This window comes from Corvus hawaiiensis, chromosome 2 (assembly GCF_020740725.1).
Source record: "Corvus hawaiiensis isolate bCorHaw1 chromosome 2, bCorHaw1.pri.cur, whole genome shotgun sequence".
Taxonomy (NCBI): Eukaryota; Metazoa; Chordata; class Aves; order Passeriformes; family Corvidae; genus Corvus; species Corvus hawaiiensis.
In genome coordinates, this window is record NC_063214.1 from 113974937 (window position 1) to 114000878 (window position 25942).

General features: G+C 40.7%; 1 protein-coding gene across 1 annotated transcript; it reads right to left on the reverse strand.

The window, feature by feature from the left end:
- Positions 1-556: 556 nt before the first annotated feature.
- TMEM47 (transmembrane protein 47) lies at positions 557-25942 on the reverse strand. Its single transcript, XM_048288812.1, has 3 exons — positions 25498-25942; positions 12384-12524; positions 557-4861 (listed from the first exon to the last, which is right to left on the reverse strand). The coding sequence occupies exons 1-3, from the start codon at positions 25721-25723 to the stop codon at positions 4683-4685; spliced, it is 546 nt and encodes a 181-aa protein (XP_048144769.1). The 5' UTR covers positions 25724-25942; the 3' UTR covers positions 557-4682.

Consider the following 25942-nt stretch of genomic DNA (forward strand, 5'->3'; position numbering starts at 1 on the left):
CTCTCATTGGGGAGAGGGAGGAGGCTGCAAGGCAGAGAATCTGCAGAGCAGTGAGGACCTGAACCCAACTCAGACACCACTCCTGAAACATGGAAGTCACCATTCCTTTGGTCCTGGCATCTGCTGCTTCCACCAAGATGAACCCATCATCAACAATAACATGTCCCTGGCTCCTGTCCAGCATTAACACCTGCTGTCATCAGCCCAGGCTTGATCCCTCACTCCCAGTGACTGTGGATTCATAGTTCCCTATGGACATCTTCCCCCAATGCATTTCAAAAGAAAACAAAGCTTTGGGCACCTCCCATCCTTGTCCACCCCCATCATACTCACTCCCTGCTCTGAATTCCTTTTCCATGAGTTGATTTCCACTCTGCACCCCATTCTTGTGCCTGTATTCACTCAGCATTCATCTGCTGAATCCAAGAAAGACTTTTGCCTCCCATTCTCCTCTTCCTTTCTCTGGCAGGCTCAGGTTGCTGCCCACCCACTTGGGGGATATCCAGTGATGCAGTGGATACATTACCCAACAGCAGAAAAAACACAGTACCATGTCTTTAGTGCTTTAAACATGCTTTTCTGTTTTTGCAACACCAGGTTTAAGGTTCAAAATTAGCATCTATTTTTTTTCACAATGAAAAGTAACCCAGCTTTCAGAATCAAAATGGACAAAAGTATTAGTTATTGGAAATGTGAAAATGAAACCCGTATATAATGAATAAATTCCCCCACTGGAACAAGGTGCTCAGTACAGATTCCCATTTCAACACATGGTCTTGTTATTTACATTTAAAGCATTTGGTTTTCTGATGTTACAATACTTGCATCTTTATAAAGGCAGTGTGGGCTCTGTGACACCCAGAAACTCACCCTGTGCTACTGCTTTATGGCCAGGTGAGATACGGAACTTGCCAATGACACCCCTCCATCTCTCCCTCTCTCCCCCTGTATATTTTGGTAAGACTCCTTTAGCATGGAATAACTGAATACCAGGAATATTCATTAGCCTAAGGAGCCTGTTCCTTCTCAGGAAACCATGCCACCTGAGCTGCATACATCTTCTACTCAGAGCAAAACAGGCACATTTTCTTAGTGTAACAATTTTTTTTTTTATTTCAGTTACTTTTTCACATAAAACTTTATGTAAGCTACAAAAATTGTGAAATGCAGAAATGGTATTAAAACTGCAAACTTAAAAGTTTAGATTAAAAAAAAATCCATCTTTCCCTGCTAACAATGACCATTTAAAACGAACCATATTTTGATGGACTCATTTAATAAACATACCATACACTTCTCAAAAATAAATAAAGAACAACATCAGAAAAACCAATACTATCAACAACATGAAGCATTTAGTCATCTTTTCTTTTTTTTTCCTTGAAAGACATAAATGAAATTTCTAGGCACAGTTTTAGGCATTATAGAGGACACAGAGGCAATAGGTTAGTGTGCACTGCGCTGTACAAAAATACAGTCTGAATAAATTACATTGCTAGCCATAAGATTAGACTTCACTTACCAGTCAGTTCATTGCATGTTTAATAATATACAGGTACATGCTAATCCATATATATCATTTATATTTCAAACACATAGGTCTCTCTATATTTGTTTTTAAAATTTACAAAAGCTAAACGAAGTTGTGCAAGAAATCCAGAAGAGGTGCTGGGTACTTGTCAGCACCGGACGGTATACTTTAAGCTTAAAAAATACAAATAACTAGCCCTGCTTGCAAGTTTGCTATATATATATTTATTCATATATATTTGGAAGGAAAAAAAAAAAAGATTTGTTGTGGGAGAGAATCATTCTGCCAGTGAGAGAAAGTCAAACTGAAACAGTCATGACATGACACAAGCACAACATACCAAATTATTAATTTGTCGTGTGTACACTCGACAGAGACTTGCATCTTTTTTGTGGCTAAAAAAAAAATCAGCACAAAATTGCATTTACCTTTAGTTCAGTTCTGAGAAACAGAATGCTTGCCAAAATTTGCAATGGTAAAGGGGAAAAAAAAAAAAGACACTGCAGTAGCAACCTAAGCTAAAGGTAGGTACCTAAATCCACATACTATTTGCCCAAACACAAAGGTCCTGAGGAGTCTGAGAGGTGGGTCCTAATAGACTGCATTACCTTCAAGAGGAAAAGCAGATGTTGAGACTGAAAATCAGATCTCTGACTCAGATGTGAATCAAGAACCTTGTCTTTAGGCATTCACGTTTGTACATTGTTTTGCCTGAACACCTTTTACATTAGCAGCCAGTGACTTGCAGAGCACACACCATTCATTTGCATTTGCCTTAGGCCTGACAGTTGCTTTTGCTCAAACTCCACATAAAGAAAAATAATTTGATAATTCGGCATTGTACCTTCTTCTCAGCACAAAGTGCCACGCAATGCCAGCCCCAAAACACCATCCTCTTAGAAAGGTACAGACATCTTCTCACAGTGGGCTTCTCTGCACGAACCTAATTCCCATGCCAAACTACAATGTTCTCCATGCTGCTAAATAAAAGAACTACACAGCTGTTCAGAAAGATACTGAGTTAACTACATACTGAATATCCGCCCTAAGTCAGTCTCAGGAAATAAAGCAGAGTTACAAATGCTCTCTTGGTGCCTGTGAAATAACTGGATACAAGTTTTCCTCCCATCCTTTTTGCTCTCCAGGCATTGCCATGCAATCCCTTCCATGTCAAGCTGCATTTTGCTCCGTCTAATCTAATTAATCACCACTGCTTCTGCAAATACTGCCGATATGGAAGATTCTGCCACGGTAATAAAGACTGAACTCCAGAGCATCCCAGAGTTTTAGAAACCATCTCCACAAGCCAGCAAGACTTGCACAATGACCTCCTAAAGGCAGCCCTGTGGTCCCCTGCTCATTGCAGACCCTCAGCACCCTGCATATGGTGGCCCAGCAGTAACACAAGAGATCCATCTTAACACCGAGTAATTCAGGAATCTTTTACGTGGAAGCAGCAAAACCATTTGTGTAGAGGTGGATGTGCAACCCCAGCATATCTGCTTGTGCAGAGGTCCACATAGAATATATTTTAAATTTTTCCATTAAAAAAAATAGTTATTTCTAAAGATTACAATTGTATAAAAATATGCATATAATTAATTGAAAATATCCAAATAAGCAAATTGTAAACAAAAATAAAAGTGATGCGGATTTAATTCATGTGAGAGTTCTCCCTATTTTATCTTGGGTTTCATTTCATGAGTACAGTCTCTGGATGTTTTAAGTGGGAAACATACTAAGCAAGGAGTACTCAGAAGTACATCATCATTAGACAGTCCATTAGAAACTCATCTTTTAAAAACAAGAGCTTACCTCCTGAAGTGCTAATGTTTTAACATGATGGGGTCTCAGCGGTATTATTGATGATCAGGGACACTCACAACCTAACTAGACTTTTAAAAAATGGCAGTTTTTAAATTTGCAACAGCCTTAGAGAAGAATTTTTAGAAAGTATTATATTACACATGGAATAGCAAGAAGTTATTTTTGTCCAGTTTGACCTTAAATTGATGTGAACTTTTAAGCATTTCCCATAACACAGAGTCTGTACAAGGGCATATACAGAAGACAAACCATTGTGTGTTTATTTTGTAACACTAACCAAAATTGGGGGTACCAATCCAAGACCTTCAAGAATGTGTACAAAGTTAGTATTTTAACCACTGCATCACAGCTCAAATTACAAGTTTAAGATGCAGCATTTCTCTCCCTCTGCATATATATATTTGCATTATATATATTCATTTATACTAACAAATACCTTTCAAAAATATAACTGAACTTGTTCCATATGCATTCTTTCCATGACGATGTTTGGAAGTTAAATGGGTACTCAGGACAACTACAATTCATTCACACATTTTAGGCGTCTCAGGGACAGATCAGGTCTTTTTCTACTCCCCATTATCTTCACCCCTCCAGCAAAACACTGAGAGCTGAGACAACTTCCAACTACACAGTCAGAAGCACATGTCTCTGGGTTTGGACTTCCTTCAACAATCTGCTACAGCTGGCACGGTGATGTCAATTACCAATTCATGAAATCCTGTGTGGGTTGGTGGCTTGTTTGGGTTTTTCTTTTTTTTTATTATTCTCCCAGCAGACTGTTGAGTGCAGATATTAGACAAGTCATTAACCAGTTACATTCATTGCCCTAAACACAGTCACTTGCAACTAATTCCTTAAGAGCATTTCTGAGCAAGTAACAAGGGGCCAACACAGCCTAGTGTACAAGATGCCATTGCCTGCTTATCAGACATCTGAATCCTCTATGATACAGGAAAACTTCTAAATGGAGCCCATACCAGCTGCTCCCCTGAAGGCAATAGCAGATGCTGGCATTGCATTCTCATTCCAACCAGTTTTCTCGCAATGATCACTCTCACGTAGATCCTTTTGCTTGTTGTCAGGAAAAATGAAGTTTATGTATCAGCAGCTTGCAGCATCTGCCTATGTAAGATCAGCAATCCTAGTGTTTGCAGTTCTTCTAAATGGTCGTAAAAGCTGGTTACAGTGTTCACACCCAAAAGGCAAAGGCTATTTTATCAACAGAGCAGACTGTTTGGTGCTCCACAAGTGTTCTAAAAAAACTGTGAGCTAGAAAAGATGGGGTAATCCTTTTTTTTATTTTTCTTTTCATTAAATGATTCTAGTAATAGTCTTCATAGTTCTTAGGGTTCAGGCAATAAAGAATGGCACCCCCAAATGAAAATATAGTTGCACCCCACGCCAGGCCATAGCCCCAGTTGAATTCATGGTATATTTTCAAGCTGACCGTTTCGATGAACTTGATTGGGTAAAGGACTAAGCTGCAGACCTGGAGAACAACTGAAAGACAAAAAAAGCACAAATGTCAGAAGAAGTCTCAATTTGCTTCCCTAAAACAAAGAAAACATCAAATAACTGAAATTCACATTTAAAATGCTCTTGGTGACTTTTAGCTTGTAAGTGCTGCTCTTTTGAAATCACCTTCCTTTCATTCACAGAGAACAGAGCAGCTCTTCCATACTCCCTTGTTGATGAACAAATGTTATTGCTGTGATATAATGATGATCCTTCAAATGTCCACAAAATTAACAGTGAAAGTAGTATTTTTCAAATTCTTTTCTGTCTCTCCTTTCTCTTTTAGTTTGCAGTCATTACTCCTTCCATAACAGCAAATCTTGTTCTATTGCCATTATAAAAAAGTCAAAACGAGGAGCGAGAATACATATTAAGAAATGTAGCTGAGAATCAAATAATTTACTTAGCCTAGAAATAATTCATTGTCATAGGTGATATATACTTGTGATCAGTACATGTTATGATCCAGTTTCATTAAGGTCCTTTGGAAATTCCTCTGCCCGAATTAAGGTGCAAACAAGACCATATGCCAGTGACAATAATAGGGGTTTTATTATATAGTAAACATGAGAGAAAGAGAAAAGAAAAAAGAAAGGAATAGAAAATAGGTGGGGGGATGAAGAGTGACAGGGACAGAATAAAAAGAATATCACTGCTCCATGGGTCCCACTGGTGCCTCGATCATCTTCTCCAGCTGGTCTCTTGGTGGTGAAGGTCCCCCAGAAGGCACAGAGTCCCATGGGTGTACATGCTCAGGCTGGCTGGGCATGTCTGGGGCAGTCTCTCACAGCAGACTCTGGGTCTGTTGCACCACGTGCAGCCCTGTGGGGCCAAGCCTCTCATGTAAATGTCCCGTGGATGTGCTCTGTGGGGTTGGGGGTTCCACAGCGGGGCCAGTTTGTGTAATTTGAGGATGGGTGTTCACTGCCTTTCACCAGAGGTTGCACCATGCACCCAAAACCTTCTCCTCCCCCCTCGGTTGGGGGCAGTCTGTGTAAACCTGGCTTCTGTGAGCTGTGCTCTCCCCCCACCCCAAACTCAGCCAGGGATAGCTGCAGCTGGTGGCTTTGGCCTTTTGTGGATGCACACCTTTCCCTCAGCCTGAGATGACTGAACAATAGGTTGGACTTTCAGTTGGACTTTCAGTTCAAATAGTTGGACTTTCAGTTCAAAGTCCCACTCTTCAGGGAGGCTTCTTCGGTTGTAGCTTCTTTATAATGGGCAAAACTTTATATCAATGTTTGAGGCATGAACTATTTTCAGTCTCTGACAATAGAGACTCAGTGAATCACCTATTTCATATGCATTACTGTGTTCTGTAATTAGAATTAATGGCATTCTCACACAGAATACCAAGGAATCCATAAAATTTGATCAGTCACTAAACTTCAAACCGGCAAACTATTATGAATTTAGGGGGTGGGTCAGAAATACTTTGTAACGAAAGAAGGTAATAAAATAGATCAAATCCAAGACATTAAAGAGCTTCAAAATCATTACTTCCTATAGCACTGTCTCTGAGATCCACAGACACACATTGGCCATTTCACTCTCACACACCCCCTTCAGTTGTGCCCAACTGGCCCCTTTCATTAGCCCTGGAGACAAGTGCTCACCTGTCCTGAGGACAGGACTGGTACGGGGAGATCATGCCCCACGTTCATCAGAACCTCAGTGACAAAACTCTATAAAACACTCACTGGAAATTTCTGTTCATCCCACCTTAGCCTACAGAGTAGTCTTTGGACTCTTACTTAAGACTGACAATCTGAATAATGTTTGCACAGTGCATTTTCTGATGGGGATATCAAAATCCACGGGACTTTTTTTAATTCTACAGTTATTGAAGTGTTACTTGACGTTATTCCATTTGAATATAATTTTTTGTCTCTCAGCTCACAAAATACTGCACAACACTGGAGAAACTCTGGCAGGGTACACTGGGAAAAGCACCCACTCTTATGAAAAGATTATGCATTCCAGTTCTATATAATGAGAGCATCTTTACACCCAAAAGCACCTCAACATATGCTCAGCTTTTAGACACATCGTTAAGACTATTCAAGGTCAGAAAGGATTTCTGAAAATGTACGGAAATATATGAGTTTTTCTTTAGTGGATTCCTGCACTGGAGATGCAGCATCTCTGCTGAGTCAATGCAGAAACTGCTCCACGTGTGTCTGTGTCAAGTGCAAACCAAAAAAGTCCCCACCTTCACCAGTGTAACATATGAAGTATGCTAAGTTTCAGTCTACAGATTGGACTTGTCAAAACACAACCAAAAAAAAAGTGATTCTCTTGGAAGAGGAACATGTTGCTAAAGCAGCAACACGCACAAGAGGGTTTTTTTGACATTTCCATAGTGAGGGTTCCAGCTTTTCCTACTATTGGTCCAGATACACTACTGTAGAACTCAAAGGAAGTGCTGGCAGCAAGTGGCTGGTGGGAGCAGCCACCCTACACAGCACTGTCATCACTTTGCACTAATTTTGCCTTCTGTCATTGTTTTTCCCTGTAGAGCAGGAAGGGAGCTGTGTCAGCCAGAAGCAGCAGTCAGCAGAGTTATGAGAAATGACCAGTATGACCCCAAAAGATATTGAAAGCAATGCCTGCAACTACTGCTCTGCTTCTAATGCATTTAAAGGGACTCCATGCTATGCTGACCTGCTTAAGGGAAGTGTCTACTATCTTTCTTCAGAAGCACAAGTCTTTTCCTGTAGAAAAAACAGGCTGCAAAGGAAATCTTAAAAAGTCTGCTACTGAAATGCTGCTCAGAAAAGACTACTCATCTCAAACTTGATTGTTCACTTCAAATGTAGACCCACTTTTATGAGTACCACTATGATGCTTGCAATATGGGAACGGGAATACTAGTTTTATTCTATTCACATGAAATATAAGCAATTATATGTACTCATCATATTAAACATGCAGAAATTGTAACAAATGCTTTAAAACTAGGGAAATATAATTTCAGTCATCTTTTTCTTTCTTCAAATGTTTGACTATAAGTTTTGATGTGAAGAAAAAACCCCATTTATGATGTGGCTTTCTAACTGATCAAGTAATTATTAAAATGCTGGTGCTGGCTAGTGAGTTCTGTACTTCTGTTCTCTACCTCCCACTCATTTCACATGAGTAAAGCACTTCATTAGTAAGTGCTGGGTGTTTCAAAGATTACCTGAAAATGTAGCTGCAACAATGACAGAAAAAAAAAAAAATCCCTCTTCTTTGCAGTGCCATGCAAGCTGGCAGTAATGAGAGTGGACACTAATCTCAGAGATTCAGGATGGACATCAACAAAGAAAAAAAATATCATAAGGAAGGTAGTATGGGCCCAGGAGAACATGCTTGGAAAGGCTGTGACATCTTCATTCTTAAATTTCTTCAAAACTGGTCCAGACAAAGCTGTCACTGTTAGTGACCATCCTGCCTCAACGAGGAGATTGGAGTACATGACCTACAGAGTATTTTCCCCAACAGTATTTCTTTGATATTATGACTCTTTTTGCTGCCCTGTAGCAGCCTGCACTGCACCCTACTGAAGTCAGTCCTACTTTTTCAGACCATTCCATCAATTTCACAAAATCAAATTCTGGCTTTCAATGTATCTGCAATTTTTTCTAGCTTCACTGTAAAATTTGACAAGCAAATTTTCATTCCGTCTTCCACATCATTATGAAAATAGGTAATAGCACAGAACTAAGGACACAATCCAGCTGGACTGTGCTCTGTCAGAATTAAAAGATACAACCTCCAAGTATTCTCCAATTATTATCTGCCACCATTTTATATTACTCTCTTACAAATAATTTTTTCACTTAGCCACTGTTTTCCCTAGCTTGCATGTAAAAGCATCTTGTGAAATGTGTTAAAAGCTTGCTGACGTCAACAGGTTACTCTTCCAAACATTGTTACGTTTGTTACAGCACTAAAAGGCAAGCATCTTTAATTTTTCTTATTTTTCTTTTATGGACTTTCAGCAAGCACACTTTCTCTTTCTGCCCCTAAATTAAGACTTGGTTAGCACTCAGTTATCTGGTAAGTGTATCAATGAAACTCCTACTGAAAAGTTTGTGAGCTTGCACTTTGAGGGTGAAGTTTTCATGCATGTTTGGTTCATGATCTCTAAGACACCCTGGCAGGTACATGAGCTGGTGACCTGCACTAGACCAAAGAGCCACATGAGCCAAGGTGGCTCCACGCCAGAGTTCTTCCAACTGCCTCCCCGTTGCTCCACATTTTTCCACTACCTGAGGTGTTCTCTTCCTCCAACATTAAAATACTTACTGTCAGCTCTATAAAAACACATTCACATATTTTCATTACTTGCTGGCTTATTCTCAGTATCTAGGTTGAATTTTGGTTTTTTTGGTCCCCTTCTTTCTCATCTCTTCCAGTCCTAGTCAGTCAATCTTCTCCCTCACCTACAGAGTTGCTAACTGAAACCTGAAGCTGAGAAAAAAAAATAAAAATAAATCAAAACTTGAAGGAAAAAAAATAGCCTGGAGCCAACTGTTTGGACGCTATAAAGCATCTGGAAATAACTTTTCCATTTTGTCCTTTCTTCCACACAGAGACCTTTTCTACCCAACACCCACACATCATTAAATGTCTCTGGGCAATGCCTACTGTGCCCTTTTTCCAGAAGCAGCTGATAGACTCCTAACCGGAGTTACACAGAATATTTGGTCTTGTCAACACACTCACAGGTCAGGGTGGGGTTTATCCTGAAAGATTTGTGAAATCCACAGATGAAGGCTTGATTCCATGGAAAGCTGCATAAAGCACAAACTGCTACAATCTTAACTTTCTCCTCTTCAGTGGGGGATTCTTTTCCATAATTCTTTCAAGATGTGCCATCCATATTCATCTCTACATATTGCTGACATCAAAGATAAAATCTGTAGGAAATGTCTTTTAACAATGTAAGTGTCAAATCCTAAAAGGATTCTCAGATTTGCTAAATAATGAAGAAGAATGGGGCAGGTTGTCTTGGCCTCATCATCTCTCTTCTCATATGCTTCAGGTTAGGGTTGTTCAAAATGCACATGCACACACACAGAGGCAAAGGGAAGATGTGAACACCATCATAAGCTAAAGGACCAATTTAATTTCCTCTTAAATTCAAGGAAGCATTAACCCCCCTCACCATCAACCCTTTTAGTAAAGACTGGAAGCAATTTTATGGAGAGGAGAGAACATGAAGACAAACAGCAGGATTTGAGGAAATATTTTCTTGGGGAAAGCTGTTTCTTTTTTTAGTACAAACTTAACTACTAAATGAGCAACATGACAAGAGAGGCGTGTACAGCTGAATAATTACCAAGTTACCACACAACATTATGAGAAATAAAGCCAAAAGCCAAATAAGAAACCACTACAAAAATTCAATAACCCCCTTTCCTTCAAACTTAACTGCCCAGCATGCCTTATAATCTCAGAATTAACTCTAAATTTTAAAACAATGTCACCAGTACCTTTATTCATTTAACCAAGCAAGCAATGCCACACATAGAACAAAACCAGATGATTTCCATTCAGGGACTCTGATCGTAGGTTGCTTTAATTTCCTAAAAGCAAATGAATGTAATCTAGGAATATGTCTTGAGCACATAAAAGAGCATCTTGAAGGGCTCAGTTCCATCAAGGCAACACTATCAGCAGAGGGCAGCAGGAGCCTTCCTGGAGTTGTGCTTCATCCCAAACTCCCTCCAATTCTGTGCTCTCATCCTCTCATATCCTCCTAAGTGGCTTTTTTTAATACATCCTGAAGGTTCTGCTATCCTCTTCATTATGGGCTATCAGAAGGGGCTTAAGCTGCTGGCTCCAATGCAGATGTGAGTGACAGGATGAAGGCAAACGATGCTTGGTGAGTTTCAGGAGAATCTGAAACATCCATGCTGATGAAGCCCCAAAGCACCAGAATATATAAAAGGAGATGATTTGATTTTGTAATTGTACCTCACTGGACCAGTCTTACAGACAATTCAGATTCGTAGCTCTCCCTTAAGATTTTGTGATAGTTTATATAAACTGTTCCATTTTTATGTTTTTAAAACCAAACAGGGACTACAGTGACAGCTTGTTAAATTAATAACTGAGATGACAAGGAAATTAATTCCTTATGGCACAGGGGCATATATAAACACCTTGCAAGATAATCCTATTTATTTTCACATGTAGAGCTTCCAGGGCTCACCTCTGGGTATTAATTTCCCTGTTTTAAAATTGCAAAAAAGAGAACATTAAAATAAAGATGGCTTTGCGTGAAGAAAAAAAATGGGGACATCTAGCAGCACAAAGTCACAGATTAAAAATGATATTTTGAGATTTATCCTCTGTAGCTTTCCCTGCTGCGTGTACTTCACAAAATAATAAATATAATGCAAATAAATAATTGTTTATGAACTAATAACAGTGCAACTGCAAAAATTATTAATGCTGTGCAGAACTTATATCTTGAGAAATCTCACCAGAGTTAACACAGAAGTAACCAAACACCTCTGAACTAGCATGCAGAACAAGGCATATCTCTGCAGGAACTCATGCCTTCTGATCAACGAATCAATATGATTACACAGAAGCTTCTTATTGTTTAAAATACACTCCACTCACACATCTCACAACTTTGACATCATACCCTACTTATACACTTTGCTTACTTATACATAGCTTATACAGTTCACTTACTTATACATTCTATAACTTATAACTTCCACATATCACACTACTTATACATCTTACTTAACTTATACCTTTTACGACTTTTACCCAATACATTACTTATGCATTTTACTTACTTATGCGTAATACACTACTTATACATGCTACTCTACTTATACATCTTACAACCTTTACATGATACAGTACATATACATTTTGTAACTGCTGTGCACGAGATCTCACATTGCTTAACCGGTTTCTCTATTCTGTCCATGAGCTCTGCACACACTTTTCTGATAATATGATTGGTTTTAATCCAGCACAGCACAGTCCTTTTTTATCTATTCCTTGCTGTCTTGGCATTTAGTTTTTCAGCTGCTTCTTTCTCAATTCTTTTCCAATTTAGCCCAGTTTATGTTTCAGTCCTAGATGAATTCCTGAGGGCTCTAACAGGTGGGGCTCCTGATCCAGGCAAGCAGCATGAGGATGATGACAGCAACAAAACCCATCCAGCGATCAGCAGCCAAGTTAGTTCAGGAAATCCAAACAAAACAGCAAAGAACAAAAAGCCAATATAAACCTACCCCACCTCTCCCCTCAAGCCTTCAGACTGGAGCTTAAAAACCCTCTTGGGGCTGATGTGCTGCAGCTGAAGGTGGAAAGGCCAGGTGAAGCCAGTGAGGGTAATTCCAGCCTGGTCCCACTCTGAGGGCTCTGATAAGAATAGCTAAAGAGGGTTTGGCTGGGGCACACTATCAAGGTTCAAATACCTTACAACATATCTCCCTCCACAAAAGTTCAGCTGCTCTCCTGAAATCTTTTTAATGATGCCCGTGCTTACCTGCAGCAAAGAGCATGACTGCAACTGGTCTGTAGAACCGCCTCCGAGATCCCACGCAGATGGAGATCAGCCCAACCAGGAAAGCTATGAGAATAATGGCAGCACCACCCAGCAGCAGAGCCAGAGTAGCTATCTGCCAGTCTAGGGGGAAAAAAAAACAAAGAGGGGGAAAAAAATAATAATACAATTTCAGTAAAACAAGCCCACAGGCCTGACAGAAACAGCACAATACGAGGAACACAGAAGCTGCATCAAGGCTCAGGTAAATAAACAGCTGTGCCTTGAATTTCTTTTCCCCTAATTAGTGAATCACCTTTATAAAACAGATGTAACTCAGAAGCAAAGTGCCACAACCTCCCACGCTTACTCAAGCCTTAGTTGGCCTCGTTGGGATTTTGTCTGAAGTAAAACTGAGTAATTTGGTCCCCTGGTTTTTATCCAATTTAGAATGAGAAATTGAGGCTGGCTCGGGATTAGCTGGCGGTGTGTTAGCTGACCCTCAGTCTCCTGTAACTTTCTCACAAAAGAGTGAAAGTCAAACCTCTGCTTGAACTGATTACGATGACACAGCAAGGGAAATGCATGCAGCCTCATCATACACACCTGTCCCTTGGGAAGTACCAAGGCCACACAGTATGGTAACAAAACTGAGGAGATGCTCAGAGGAATCAAAATGTATAAATATATATATATATATATTCAGCACTGAAAGATAGATGGGAATCAAGACTTTCTAAAGGCAGTAACAATCATTAGCTGCAGACCCAGTCAAATCTCAAGCCCATTTTAAAATGTCAGTTATCCTCAAGTGTCAGTTTTTCCTCCTCCAAAAGCAACCTCTGCACTTGGCCCAACGTATTTTCTAGTTATTCTCATATATAATGGATGCAGTTATAAACAACATATTTGCAGTCTTAAGTCACATAAATCAAAATCCATTTGTAAACTGATGGCCATGATGTGTGTATACAACATCTAAGATCTAACATAAGAGCTTCTGTGGGATTTTGGAAAGGCACAGGCTTTGGGCTGTCTCTTTTCCCAAAAGAATATCTAAGACCTTTTCTCTCTCCAGTAGCAGGCATCAAGAAAAAGAATCAGATCACTATTTACTGCTTATCACTACTAGTTCAAGGAAGATGATATAAATTCAGCTCATGGGAAAAGGACCTATGGATCCTTTGCATCTCATTACTTTGAAAATACTAGCAGTCATGTGATACTCAGAATACAATGTCCAAATGCATTACACAGTTCAAAGAAAGTAAGGGTATTTCCAAAATAAATTTCCAAAATAAATATCTTAGGGTTACAAAAATAACAACAACAACAAAATGAACATCCTCTTTTGGAAATGAGTAAAAAGGACTGTTTTAAATAAACAATAGATCCAGTTTCAAGAGGAATCTAATCTGCTGAAGATACAGACAGTGCAGCTGTGGAGTTTGGGAATGGAATGCTGGCAGCTATTATCACCAAAAAGCCTTCACATATTATATGAAAAAGGATGAAGGAGATTAAAAGAAAGTGAATAGAAAAGCTATAAAAGCACTGCTTGAAAAGAAAGTGATTTTAAAGGTGTGTTTGCGCAAATACACTCACTTATTTTCATTCTTTTCAGAAATCCAGGCATGTTCTTTAGTAATCGTTTAATTACTAAGTACTCAACCTTCCAAGCTATTTTACTCCTTGTTTTCTTACTGGACTAAACCCCAAGGCTGGGAACAATCTTTCATTCTATCATCAGCATGCAAGCAAATGTCAGTTTGCTGTGTGTCCCGCTGTTATGCTATCATTATTGGGACAGAAATATGATTTCAGTATTGGATGGAGATGTTTTGGAGAGTGGTTTTTAATTTTAACATGAGCCTTCAGAAACACCAAGTGGTTAGTGTACTGATGATTTAGAAAGGATTCTTCCAATATCACAGTGCATTACAGATATAAAATACAGAAATAAATAAACAGAATGGACCACTTTGGAACAATATGAAAGGAATCCTTGCGCTAGAAAATTGCACAGGTACAAAGACCAGCCACATAAATCCATATCACACCAAAGTTAAAAGCCACACAAAATTGATGAAATAAATCAAAGGGTCAGATGGGAAAACTCAGAAACTAAAATTTCTTGAAAGTCACTACAAATAATAAAATATTAAATGTTGTCTTCGCATTGATCAGATGCCAAAGTCTAATGCAAAGGAAGGCATACAACACTGGAGTAGCAGCTAAAAGGAAAATAAGTTGAGTATCCCATTGCTTTCTAAAACCACACTGGAAAACAACCAAACAACTGATAATAAATTAGGCAAAGATGATATAAGTGTGGGGTTAGAATACAGTTTAACTTCCAGGACAAATATACATATACAGATTTTAGAAAGGTTAAAAAATAAACAAACTACCTTACTATAGTACTGATGTGGGAGGTAAAAGGACAAATGAGTGTTGGGAGACACCCACACTCCCAACTAAAAAAGAACTGACTTAGATAAACAAAATTAATTTCTTGAGTAAGACAACCTACTCAGTGATGCTGACAGCAGGACAAAACCAAGGCTCTTACTGTTCCTCACTACCAGCTGGGGACCAGGTACTGAAAGTTATGCTCTGGGCCACAGTGTCTGGAATTGCCTGTTTATTTTAGCCCCTTTCACAGCAGCATACAATGCTACAAGCCCTTGCCTTGAGCTGCAGCTCAAGTGGGACTTTGGTTGAAGAACATCATGAAGGTCAGATGTAACTGCACAAAGAATACAGGACTAAACTTTCCTATACTGGCTGCCATAGTAACTACATGTTTAAATCTCCTTGTCATCTTGGAAAAATCTTAACTTTCAATTCTGAAAGCCATTTGCTCTGGTGACAAAATAAAGCTTATGTTGGATTAAGAAAGCAAAATCTTCTGCATGGGTCTTCAACTTAACAGAATTTTTTTTTTTCGATGCCACTGGACTTTACGAAAAATAAAAGGAAGATCCAAAGAAAACAGAACCCCTACCTCTGAAGTTCAAACAGCCTGTAAAACAGATAGCTACAATATAAACACATACAGTGAACACAGTTTTTCTGTAACAAAGATCTGTAGTTTTCCTCAGAATACCCAAGAGTGATATACAACACACAGCACCAAAATGGGATCAGCAGATTGTTCTGTTACATAGTGCTACTGGTACACAGAACATAAACATCATAAACCTACTTTAGAGTATCCAGAATATGCTTGTACCTCTTCTAGGCATGCACCAATCTTGCAAATAAGTTACTAATAAGAACTGTAAGTTCAGGAGCCTCAGCAGTTCACTGAGACTGCTTGTTCTCACAGAGATAGAAATATGCAAAACCACAAGTATAATGGGACCTTATAGATGATAACTGTTACTTTTCTGCATTCAAAACACAATTTGGTTACACTTTAAGAGTGCACATCAGTCTTTTTCACTGTACACCACTACAGTTTTTTAAACTACACATCCATTACCTAAGAAAAATATTAGGAACTAGTAAAAAAGCTAGTTAAACTCACACAAATGTTAATAAACTTTTAGACTTTAAAAAGCACTGTGACCTCATGTCATGACCAAATAAGACTGCTTTGTTGGTTTAGATAACATTAGATTTTTTCAGTGTTCCACCCTTTTTGCAATACATTAAGAATTACACTAATACCTATCCCATCCAAACTAGAATTAAGACATTTTTGACAATTGTTAAGTAACTCGAGAGATTTCTTAAGAAAAGCCTCACTTAATGTATCCTATTTTTAGGTCTGAAAATCCCCAAGAAGCATCCCAATGTCTATAACCATGAGAAATATATACTGCAGTTCTGACAGCGATTATAGTGTTTGCATATTTTTAACCATAACAATCTGCCCATTAGTTTGTGGATGTGGGTTTCAGTATTTGGAAATATATATAAATATGAACCCAGGCACTTAACACATATTTCCAATACATACTTGGTGAAGAATTTATTAAAATTAGCATCTTTAGTTTAAAAAAAAAAAAAAAAAAAGCCCTCAAATCATGATGCTGCTGCTTCTTTTCACTTACTTCCTCATACAACAGTCAGCACCTTTCTGGAGGACAGTTTGGTCTCCATGCTATTTGGAAATTCTGCCTGCTTCTTAGTGATCCAGACGCACAGTGTCAACTGTATATTGACATTTCTAACCCTCCTCCCTTCTTTCCCTGAAAGAAATGACCCAAGGCTTTAAGCTGTATAGTAATTTTTAATTAAGAGCAGCTCCATTTGCCCAATTTCTTGGATGAAATAATACTTCACTACTAGGGTAAAATCAGGGAAAGCCATAAAAGAAGAATAAAACACATCAAAGTTCTGAAATGTGTATTTTAATAACTAGGTCCTTTTTTGAACACAAGAAAGATCAATGCAAAAGGCTGGAGTAGATGTCATGTTTTCAGCCAGGTACCTCAAAATTAGGGGTTTTTTTTTGACAAGGTATTCTACCATGTAAAAGAAGAAGTGGTGGACATAGAAACATACCGTGGAATATGTGAAGCATTTGTGTATAGGGCTCTTTCAGACAGTGCATGTGAACTGAATTAATTTCTTAAGAAACAATCAAGTTTTCCCTTCTTCCATACAATGGCTCTCCACCAAGTCCTCTCCTCATAAAGGCTGAAGTACCAAAATGCATGCAGCTGTTACATAATGAAGATTGCCATTATGACTGACCTTCTAGTATGAAACAAAATCTTGGTAAGAAACAAAAACACAACACTTGGCTAAGTCTTTCTGATTCATTGCAAAGCTTCCACTTATTGAGTACCTGCCCTCAGACAATAAACACTCTAAGAAATTGCAATACAGTATTTAAAATCAAGAATAATGATTTTGAAAGAACGTGTGAAGCAGAAGAACTTGAGGCACCCACACATAAGAAATTAAATAAAACCCATTAAGTATCATAACAATCATCTTAAATAAATAGGATAGCTAGAGATATTCCTAATTGCTTCATATTCAAACTTAGATATCAAATAGCCAACAAAAGTTAAAGTATAATGTATATATAAAAACATAAGGCAAACTCTATTTCCTAAAAGTGCTTTGGTTGCATGGTCAGTATGATTTCTTCTTTCTTCAGCAGGATCATGAGCAGAGGCATCTGTGGAAGCCAAAGGTCCACTGAATTCTGAGGAAAAGCTGAGGTACAGCAGGGGCCATTAAGTTCTCACATCAAATTACTCCACAGAGGTCATCTTTGGAGCCTCAACCTGAGCCAAAATGATGGCCTTCAAAGAGCTGCTCAGAAGAATTCTGTCCTGGCTGATGGGGATATTGGCTAAAGCTGGGAAGCCCCATGCCTGTAAGTTACTGGGTCCACACTCTGCTCCTGTACAGCCAGCCTGCAAGTACAGTCCTTGGGATCCCTCAATGGACACTTCTGCACACTGCAGACAGAAGTGCTGTCTGGCAAGATCCATACCAAACCTCCAAAAATTGCTCTAGCCACAGCTTTTCACAGTGGAGCCTTGTACAAAAATGACAATAAATATGCATTTTCTGCTCGTTGATTAGTATAGTATGTTTACTAGTGCTGGCTGCTGCACATACTCTGGCTTTTATATTTCCTTTTTATTTTATGGATTGAGAATAAGATTTTTCTGAAGTATGAAAATTACTTGTGCATGTGGCTACTCAAGTCACTCAGACACTTAAAAAGCATTACCAGAGCTACAGGAACCAGCCAGCTCTGGCTGAAAGTATAATTTCCTTAAGAGAGAACTCACTTTACACCGAGGCTTCCTTCTAAAAGCCATAAATTGAAACACATGAAACAGCTATGTGAAGTCACAGATACGTTAAAAAGAAGTTGTTTGTGGACCTGACATGTTCCCTAAGAAATCTGTCTTCATCCACACACAGCAGCAGGACAAAGCCCTCAATAACCCAAGTACTGCACAACACCCGTGGGATTAACAGGAAGACTTTCCCATAGCTCTAATTTACCAGGACAGTGACAACACCCAAAGAGAAATTTAAGCATTTTATGCTGGGTGCCAAAATCCCTAAGTGCCTCCTAAGGATAATTCAGAGGCTCCACATAAGGCGTCAGTCATTTTGCATTTACTGTACAAGAGGCTTGTAGGATGATTTAGTGTTCCTGATGCTGAGTGGAGAGTTCACTTAGAATCAGTCAAAGAAAAAGAGAACAAGCAGAGAGACGTCCAAAAAACAGCTTTCTGGTGCAGACCCTGTGTCTTACAGAGGTGCAGAATGCCAATGGATAACGATGGCAGCCAACCACTGAAGGAGGAAAGGCAGATGCCTCCTTAGCTGCCATACACCAGGGGCTAGAGAGCTTCTCAGAAGCTGCAAGGTCTTTGCTTCCCAGCTCTGGCTCCAGACTCTAACCTCAAACCTCTGCTCCCTTTTCCCAGTGGGATTTCTTGACTGCTAGGGTAGGTTGCAACTGCTCTCCTCTTCTGTCTGCTAGATCCAAGCTGCAAAAAGATTTATGAGGTCCTTGAATAAATTTGTGCAAGGGAATCCAAATCTGAGTCTTGCTTCAGACAGCCTCTACCCTAACTGGCGCCTTCCAACACTGTTGCTGTTTATGCACCTTTCCCTTGCTGCATAAGGATGCTGACCATTACTGCATGGCAGCCCAGACTCAGGGCTCTCTCACCTTTGAAGGAAAAAGGCCTTAGCAGCCACCTACAGAGCTGCAACCCTCTCACTTGGGCTCTTCCTATGGCTTTCTTCTTTTCCAGGAGCAAGAAAACTGGATGAAAGAGAAAGATGTTGACTCTATTCCAGACAAGATAACAGCCCACTGGCAGCATGCTCCAGGCAGTAGGTGCTCTGCCACCTACCCTCCTCAGCCTGGAAAGGACGTGCTTGATTGTCTGGGGGAATAACTAGGCAGCCACTATACAGACTGCTCACCTCTCCATGGAAAGCAGTGCCCCTCACCTTCCACCCAAAGATGCCACTGGGAGTGCAGGGGACACTTCGGTTATATATATAAAAGTATGGTAAGCAACTCTACTGCTGTGTAAAAGAGACAGCAAGACAACAAAATGGTCTGGGGGGTTGCAGATGCATGAGCAACTTGCAATGTAGCAGGTTCTTGCTCGTCTGCCCACGGACGCACATCTCTCCTGAAGAATAAAGCCTGCATTCCTTATCTATATGAAATATATATACTTCATAGAGATGTGGGCTGGGGTAGAGTATGTTGTACGTCTGCTCTGTGGCCCGCCTTTATTTCTAAAATCACAAAGTTCTTTAAACACAGCACAACTTCAAATAAAGAATTAAGTGGTGCCATTACATAGATCTTTATTTTGCCATTTAACAGCAACATGCATTGCACATCGCTTTCACCAACAGAGGACTTCAGGACAAGCACAGCATTACAGAAAATCATGTAATCTATAATTCATTCACAGAGTAGTACAGCATGTACTCAGGCATTTCCTCTATTGGATACACAGCATTCTTCTGAGATTAGCTTGCTACTATGTCATTTTAATTATTGGATATTCATTCATTCAATACAAATAATAAAACCCCTCAAACAACTGCATACACCCACAACTTAGAGAACTTCACAAAAACCTGGAACTCTTAGAACTTTGCCATTAGGAGAGAAGTGTGGGAGATGTGTTATACAAGCTTTTCACAAAAAGCTCACTATTTCTGACCTCCTCTATATAAGCTACTACTCCTTAGCAATCTGAAGTACTATGCTTTGCACTGGAACCAGAATGTAACTATTTTCCCACGGTTGTCAATGTTCTTCCAGCAAACTGGCAATCTTCTGCAATTTTCCAAACTCATTCCATTTTTCCTTGAGAAAAACAATTAGCATTTAAAAGAGTTTGAGGAGTACTTCCCATCTGAACAATGGCTTTAAGTGGAACAAGTCGAACACATAATGCAATACACTGGATGGACTTTACCACTCCTCCTGTTACCCTGAATCTTATGTGGTCATCTTGGGCCACAAACCAGTAGCAGAGGCAAGACCACTCTCTGTGCAATTCTAAATAGAAAAATCTCATCAAATATTAAAACTACTTGTATTATCCCTAACTCCAGGAACCTCATATTTAATAAACAAAACTTAAAGCAACAGGATACATTAATGATTTTAAAATTGCAATGGACAACAGCAGTAGCAATAACCCACTATAGCTACAAGCCTCTCTTTTTTTTTTTTTTAAGAGTATTATCACCCGTAACATGTATGGTACTCTTGACCTGATCAGATGAACTCACACAAACATCACAAATGTGCTCTAACCATGTCTCTTACTGGCTGGAGAAGGGTGGCTGCAATGGTAGCATCCACCATACTGAAAGGTCCAGACTGCTGAACAGGATCTGCTGCTCCCATGGCCTTGGGAAGTCTGAGGCTAAAATAACTGATCCATTTGTAAGAGAAGGAGCACACCTTAAAATATTCTATCAGGGCTGCTGTGAGGGGTAGTTAAGCCAATTCAAGGCATTCTACGCAGTTTGAAGAAGCCAGATAGACATAAGGCATAAACAGAGTATCAGTCATCATAGATTCACAGAATAATTTAGGTTGGGAAGGACCTCTGGAAGACACCTAGTTCAGCTCTCCATGGAAAGTGGGGCCAACCTTCAAGCCAGACTCAACTTCAAAGTTAGATCAGCCTGCTCAGTCTTAGATGCTGAGTTTGAAGTAGTATGGCTTTTGATTTTACATCCACCTTCAGAAAAAGTGCTGGGATGATTATTAGAGTTAATACACAAAATGACAGACGAGTTTTCAAAACCAGATGGAATGTTTTATTAATTCCTCCTTACACTGTATGAGCCACTTTTTTCAGGTTAGTAAAATTACATTAGCTCCTCTTCTGTTATTTTGTAGCAAACTACCAGCCTTGCTGAGCTTTTTACAAATACATGTCAACATCAAATCTGAGCAATGATCCAGATCTTCTAATGAGGAAGCTGCTTTTCAGCTAGCAATTTCCCCTTGGAACAGCTCCTTAGATTCTGAACAAGGAGATACCATCCAAGACTATTCTGGCATGCCAATTCAGATATCTGCATTTACTGTGTAATTAAGGTTAAGCCCCTTGAAGTGCTACCGAATGAACAGTCTGTGACGCTGTTTTTATTTTAAGAACAAATTAGAACAAAATTACAAGCATAGAACTAGACTCAAGTTGCTTACTGCACTATGCTATAAGCCAAGCTTACCTTCATTGTTTGCTCATCACAAAGTTGAATAGACATTCAGAGACCCTGTTGCATGTATTTCCCTGACAGTGTTTTGTCTTTCAAACATTTATGGACAGTTCTAAAAGAGCATAATATTCTTGAAGAAAACTGAATGTTGCATAAAGAAATCCACAGGTTGTAAAGTAACAAAGCCAGATACCACCGCCGCATTCACCAGAATGAATACAGTTAATCAAAACCACTCAAATATATTTTTATATATGCTGTTTTCACAATAAACTGAAAGGCTGCAAATAAGCCATTGTTTTCTATGAACAGCTTATAAATGTATTGAAGTCAAAATAGACAATGTTTACCTGCAGGTCAGATTCTATGGAGCCCTTTATTTCTTCCACACCACATTTGTGTACCTTTGATTTAAAGAGCTATAATGGCTGCAGTTTATTGCACAAATTCAAATTTACTGTTATTAATCTGCAGGATGAAGACAAGTACCTGTGCACGTATAGATACACCAGGCAGTTTACACAGGATGCATTTAATTTTAATGCTGTGACAGGAATAAATATTCATATGTAACTCTTGATAAATAAACCATCGCAAACTAGATATAATGCATTTCAAATAAGGCATAAAAAAAAATTGTTTAAAGACACAGGAGTTTAAAATACAGTTGGTCTAAAGACAACTCATGCATTAGCCAAGGTAAGCTCTGATCACAGAAAATAGTTATATGCCCAGACAGTTGACAAAAATTCAGAGCTTTACAACTGCATTTCTGAATTTCAAGATTTTATAATGAAGCTTTCCACACTGGCAACTTTGTTAGTTTTTCTCTCCTGAAGTTGCTGCTAATGTGTGATTTACATAGACCCTAAAGACTCAGAAAAAAAAGAAAAGCAAATTCAGATGAGATATTGAATAATTTTCATATGTCAAAAAATTAATTTGACTCACTATTTTACATACTTGAACCATCAATATTGTGAAGTATTTACACAACTTTAAAAGTCGTATGTGAGCTTGCAAGTTACAAAAAAGCCATTGGAACAGTGAAAGAATGAATGTGAACACATGCTCCAAGCACTAGCAATGCTCAAGGAAAAACAAGATTATTCGCTGCTACAACAACCAATGCAATCAAGCTCTGTGCATTTCCTTCTCCTCTCCACTACCAAGCTGACCTTCTGACAGCAGTCAGGGGTCCTACATCTAATTACAACAACAGTTTTTAATTAAACCTCGAATGTGCTTTAACAGCTTCTAGCATGAGCTTGCCCTTGATGATGCCACTTGAGGTGCTCTCCTTCAAGGGATGATGAAGTAAATCTCTTAAAACCATGGGTGCAGATGCCTTTTTTCCTGTGTGCACTGCTGCTTTTCACAGCTAGCTGCAAAGCTGCCTGCACTGGTATCAAGCTAAAAGAGCTTTCCCTGTGGGAGCTCTCCACTATCTCCAAAATACCGTTTGCTGGATTCACAATGTAGGAGGAAAGTGCACTTAAAATATTAACACCAGCACACAAAATGGTCTCAAATATGAGCCCAATCCAACTTGGTGAACTTAGTGGAAGCCCTCCTATTGGCTTTTAATGGCATTGTAACACACTAGCAGAAGGCAAGAGGAAAACAGTACAATTTCTCATATTTCAGGTCTGGTCAGAATGCAGTACTCTGTGCTGAACATGAGGAAACTGAAGGGTTTATTCCAGTCACCTCAAGTAAAACAATCACTCACTTCTTCCACAGTAGCTTGTGAAACCTGGCTCCAGTAGACTGGAAAGTATGTGAGGAAAATGGGTAAAGCACATTCAAAGAACTTGAATAAAACTGGATAGGCAGGAATTTGTGCACATGATAGTAGAAGGCACCACCAGAGGACAGATCAGATTTTCAACACACAGCATCCCACAAAAACTACATCTCATTCCTATCCATCCTCACCCATTCATCTTCCACCTCCCCAGAGACAGACAGGTGACCAAGAGAGGAACAAGAGAGATTAGTGTCCTTTTATGCTGCTCCATAAGCTGTCCTGCTTCTCTTCCCGTCCCACTTTTGTGTGTATGTATGTGTACACACGCATGCGTGACAGGGAGATGGATCAAGGGGGGAGCCCAGTAAAGTGTGTGGAGGTGGGGGGGATTTGAAGCAGGTTCTCATTCAAGCCATCTGAAAAGTCTTTCTGTAATCAAGGGGATACTATTTCAGGAGACAGGGAGAAGGGGCAAAGGATTCACGTTACTAAGGAGACACATAGAAGCTGACATTCCTACATAAATTTCCATTTATACCAGGGAAGGAAAAGAAAGCACTCCAAACTTTGTGTAGATACCCTGGTAACTGACTGAAACTGATATTTCTTTACAACTCATTTTATGTTATTTAAAACAAAATCCCAAACAACATTTAAACCCTCAAACATTACTGCACACAACAGAAAAAAAATAAGCAGAGCAGCAAAGGAACCTGTGTAATTCTAACGCGAAAAGAGATCAGTTAATTCCCAGAACCTATACAAAGACTTCAGAGAATAGAGGAAAACAAAACACACCGAGAATATAGTCAGTCCTTTGCTTTACCTCCCAAAACACACATCTTGTCCCTACATGATTTACCCAACCAAAGAGCACAGCAATCCAAACAGATGATTTATCAATGCAAGTGTGTGTGGACAGGAATGGGGATGAAAACGATGTGGGGGGAGGCTGGCTGCATTTGTCAGTGTTTCTGTTGGGGCTCCAGAAGTTGCTATCACGCATAAAGTAAATAAAACCACCCATGAAAACCAAAACAATTACCGTACTACAAAAGAATTTACTGAAAAATATTCAACAGGCAGCTTGTTTTTATCATTCACAACCCGTTTTTGAAGTACTCCAAGCAACAGTGAAATGACGTTAAAAAAATAACAATCTGTGATCAAAGACTTAAAAAGGTGAAGAACGAATGAGCATCAAGAAATCACAACGGGTAGTGTGGCATGAAGGCAAAGGAGCGTGAAAGACGACGGGAATATCAGTACATGCTAGAGAAAGACACACACAGGCACACCCGGCGTGATGGAGAGAGTCCGAGCCCAGGCGTCCCCACTCTGGACAAAGTAGCAACCGGTTTTGGTTTAGGAAGCCCCAACTTTCCAAGACCAGAGACTTCTCAGATAGGGCGGAGGGGATTTATAAGATACTCGATCCCAAACAGTTTCTCACTGTACAGGGAAGCCACCACACGGAAAAAATAATCAAAACTAGTTCAAACTCGGGATCTTTTGTACGAATACCACGGCAGATACGGAGCCAGTCACCCCTTCCGCTGACTGAAGCCTCCCATCTCCCGCACCCCGGGCACGATCCGAGCACGGGCGCTCGGAGCTGCCTCTCCCGCACACGCCGCTCGCTGGGAGCGCCGCCGCCTCCGCCCCAGCCCGACCGCCGGCGAGATGCGGAGTCGGTGCCGGGGAGGCTGGAGGGAGGACGGGGAGGAGGAGGAGGAGGATGGGGACAGGTGAAGAGGCTCGGGTAGGGAAAGGGTGCAGAGGACGGGTGGACAAAGGTGCCGGGGACTCTTCCCGGCGGCAGCGGCGGCCGGCGCGGGGAGCCGGGCAGAGATCTGGAGCGGCAGGGGGCGAGGCGGGGAACCAGCGGGGACAGCGGGGCACGGCCCCGGGCACTGCTCCGGTCCGGGGTGGGGGCTGGCCCCGGGAAAGGGCTGGGACACAGTCCCGAAGGAGACAAGAGTGAAAGTGAAGGAGAGGCGGCTCGGGGGATGCTGGTGGGTCAGCCAGGGCACGGCGAGGGGAAGGAATTCTCAGTGCCCGGGGAGCGGCCAAGGGAGCGGGAGGCGGACGAGGAGGGGTGAAAGGCAGCAAGGGCCGGCGGCGGAGGGAAGCGGAGCGGGGCCAGGGGCAGCCGAATCTCACCGCTGTGCAGCGTCGACTCGCAGAGCCAGCTGTCCAAGTTGCCGGGCTTGCGGCAGGACTCCCAGAGGGACAGGTAGTACTGGTGGTCCGCCGTCACCCAGGCAGGGCTCAGCACGGCTCCCAGGTCCAGGCACAGCGCCAGAAAGATGCACACCAGCCCCACGAGCTTCAGCGGGGTCAGCACCGAGACGCGCACCTCCTCCATGCCGCTGCCGGCCGAAGCCATGGGGCCCAGGGGAGACGAGGAGGAGGACGCGCTGCCGCCGGCCCCGAGGGGAACAGGAGCGAGAGCCCAGCTCCGCGCAGAAGGGGCGGGTGGAGGGAGAAGCGGCGAGACCAGCGCTGTCTAACGGCGGCGAGAGGCGTTCGCAGGCGGCGGCAGCGCCGCTCCCTCCCGCCCTCCTCCGCCGCGCTCCCGCCCCGGTGTATCAGGTGCAGCAGCTCC

Excerpts from the sequence above, each read along its gene's own strand:
- TMEM47 (XM_048288812.1), bottom strand. The coding sequence starts at position 25,723 with ATGGCTTCGGCCGGCAGCGGCATGGAGGAGGTGCGCGTCTCGGTGCTG. Across the intron at positions 12,525-25,497 it reads CGAGTCGACGCTGCACAGCG|ACTGGCAGATAGCTACTCTG; the intron begins GTGAGATTCGGC and ends TTTTCCCCCTAG. Across the intron at positions 4,862-12,383 it reads AGTCATGCTCTTTGCTGCAG|TTGTTCTCCAGGTCTGCAGC; the intron begins GTAAGCACGGGC and ends TTTGTCTTTCAG.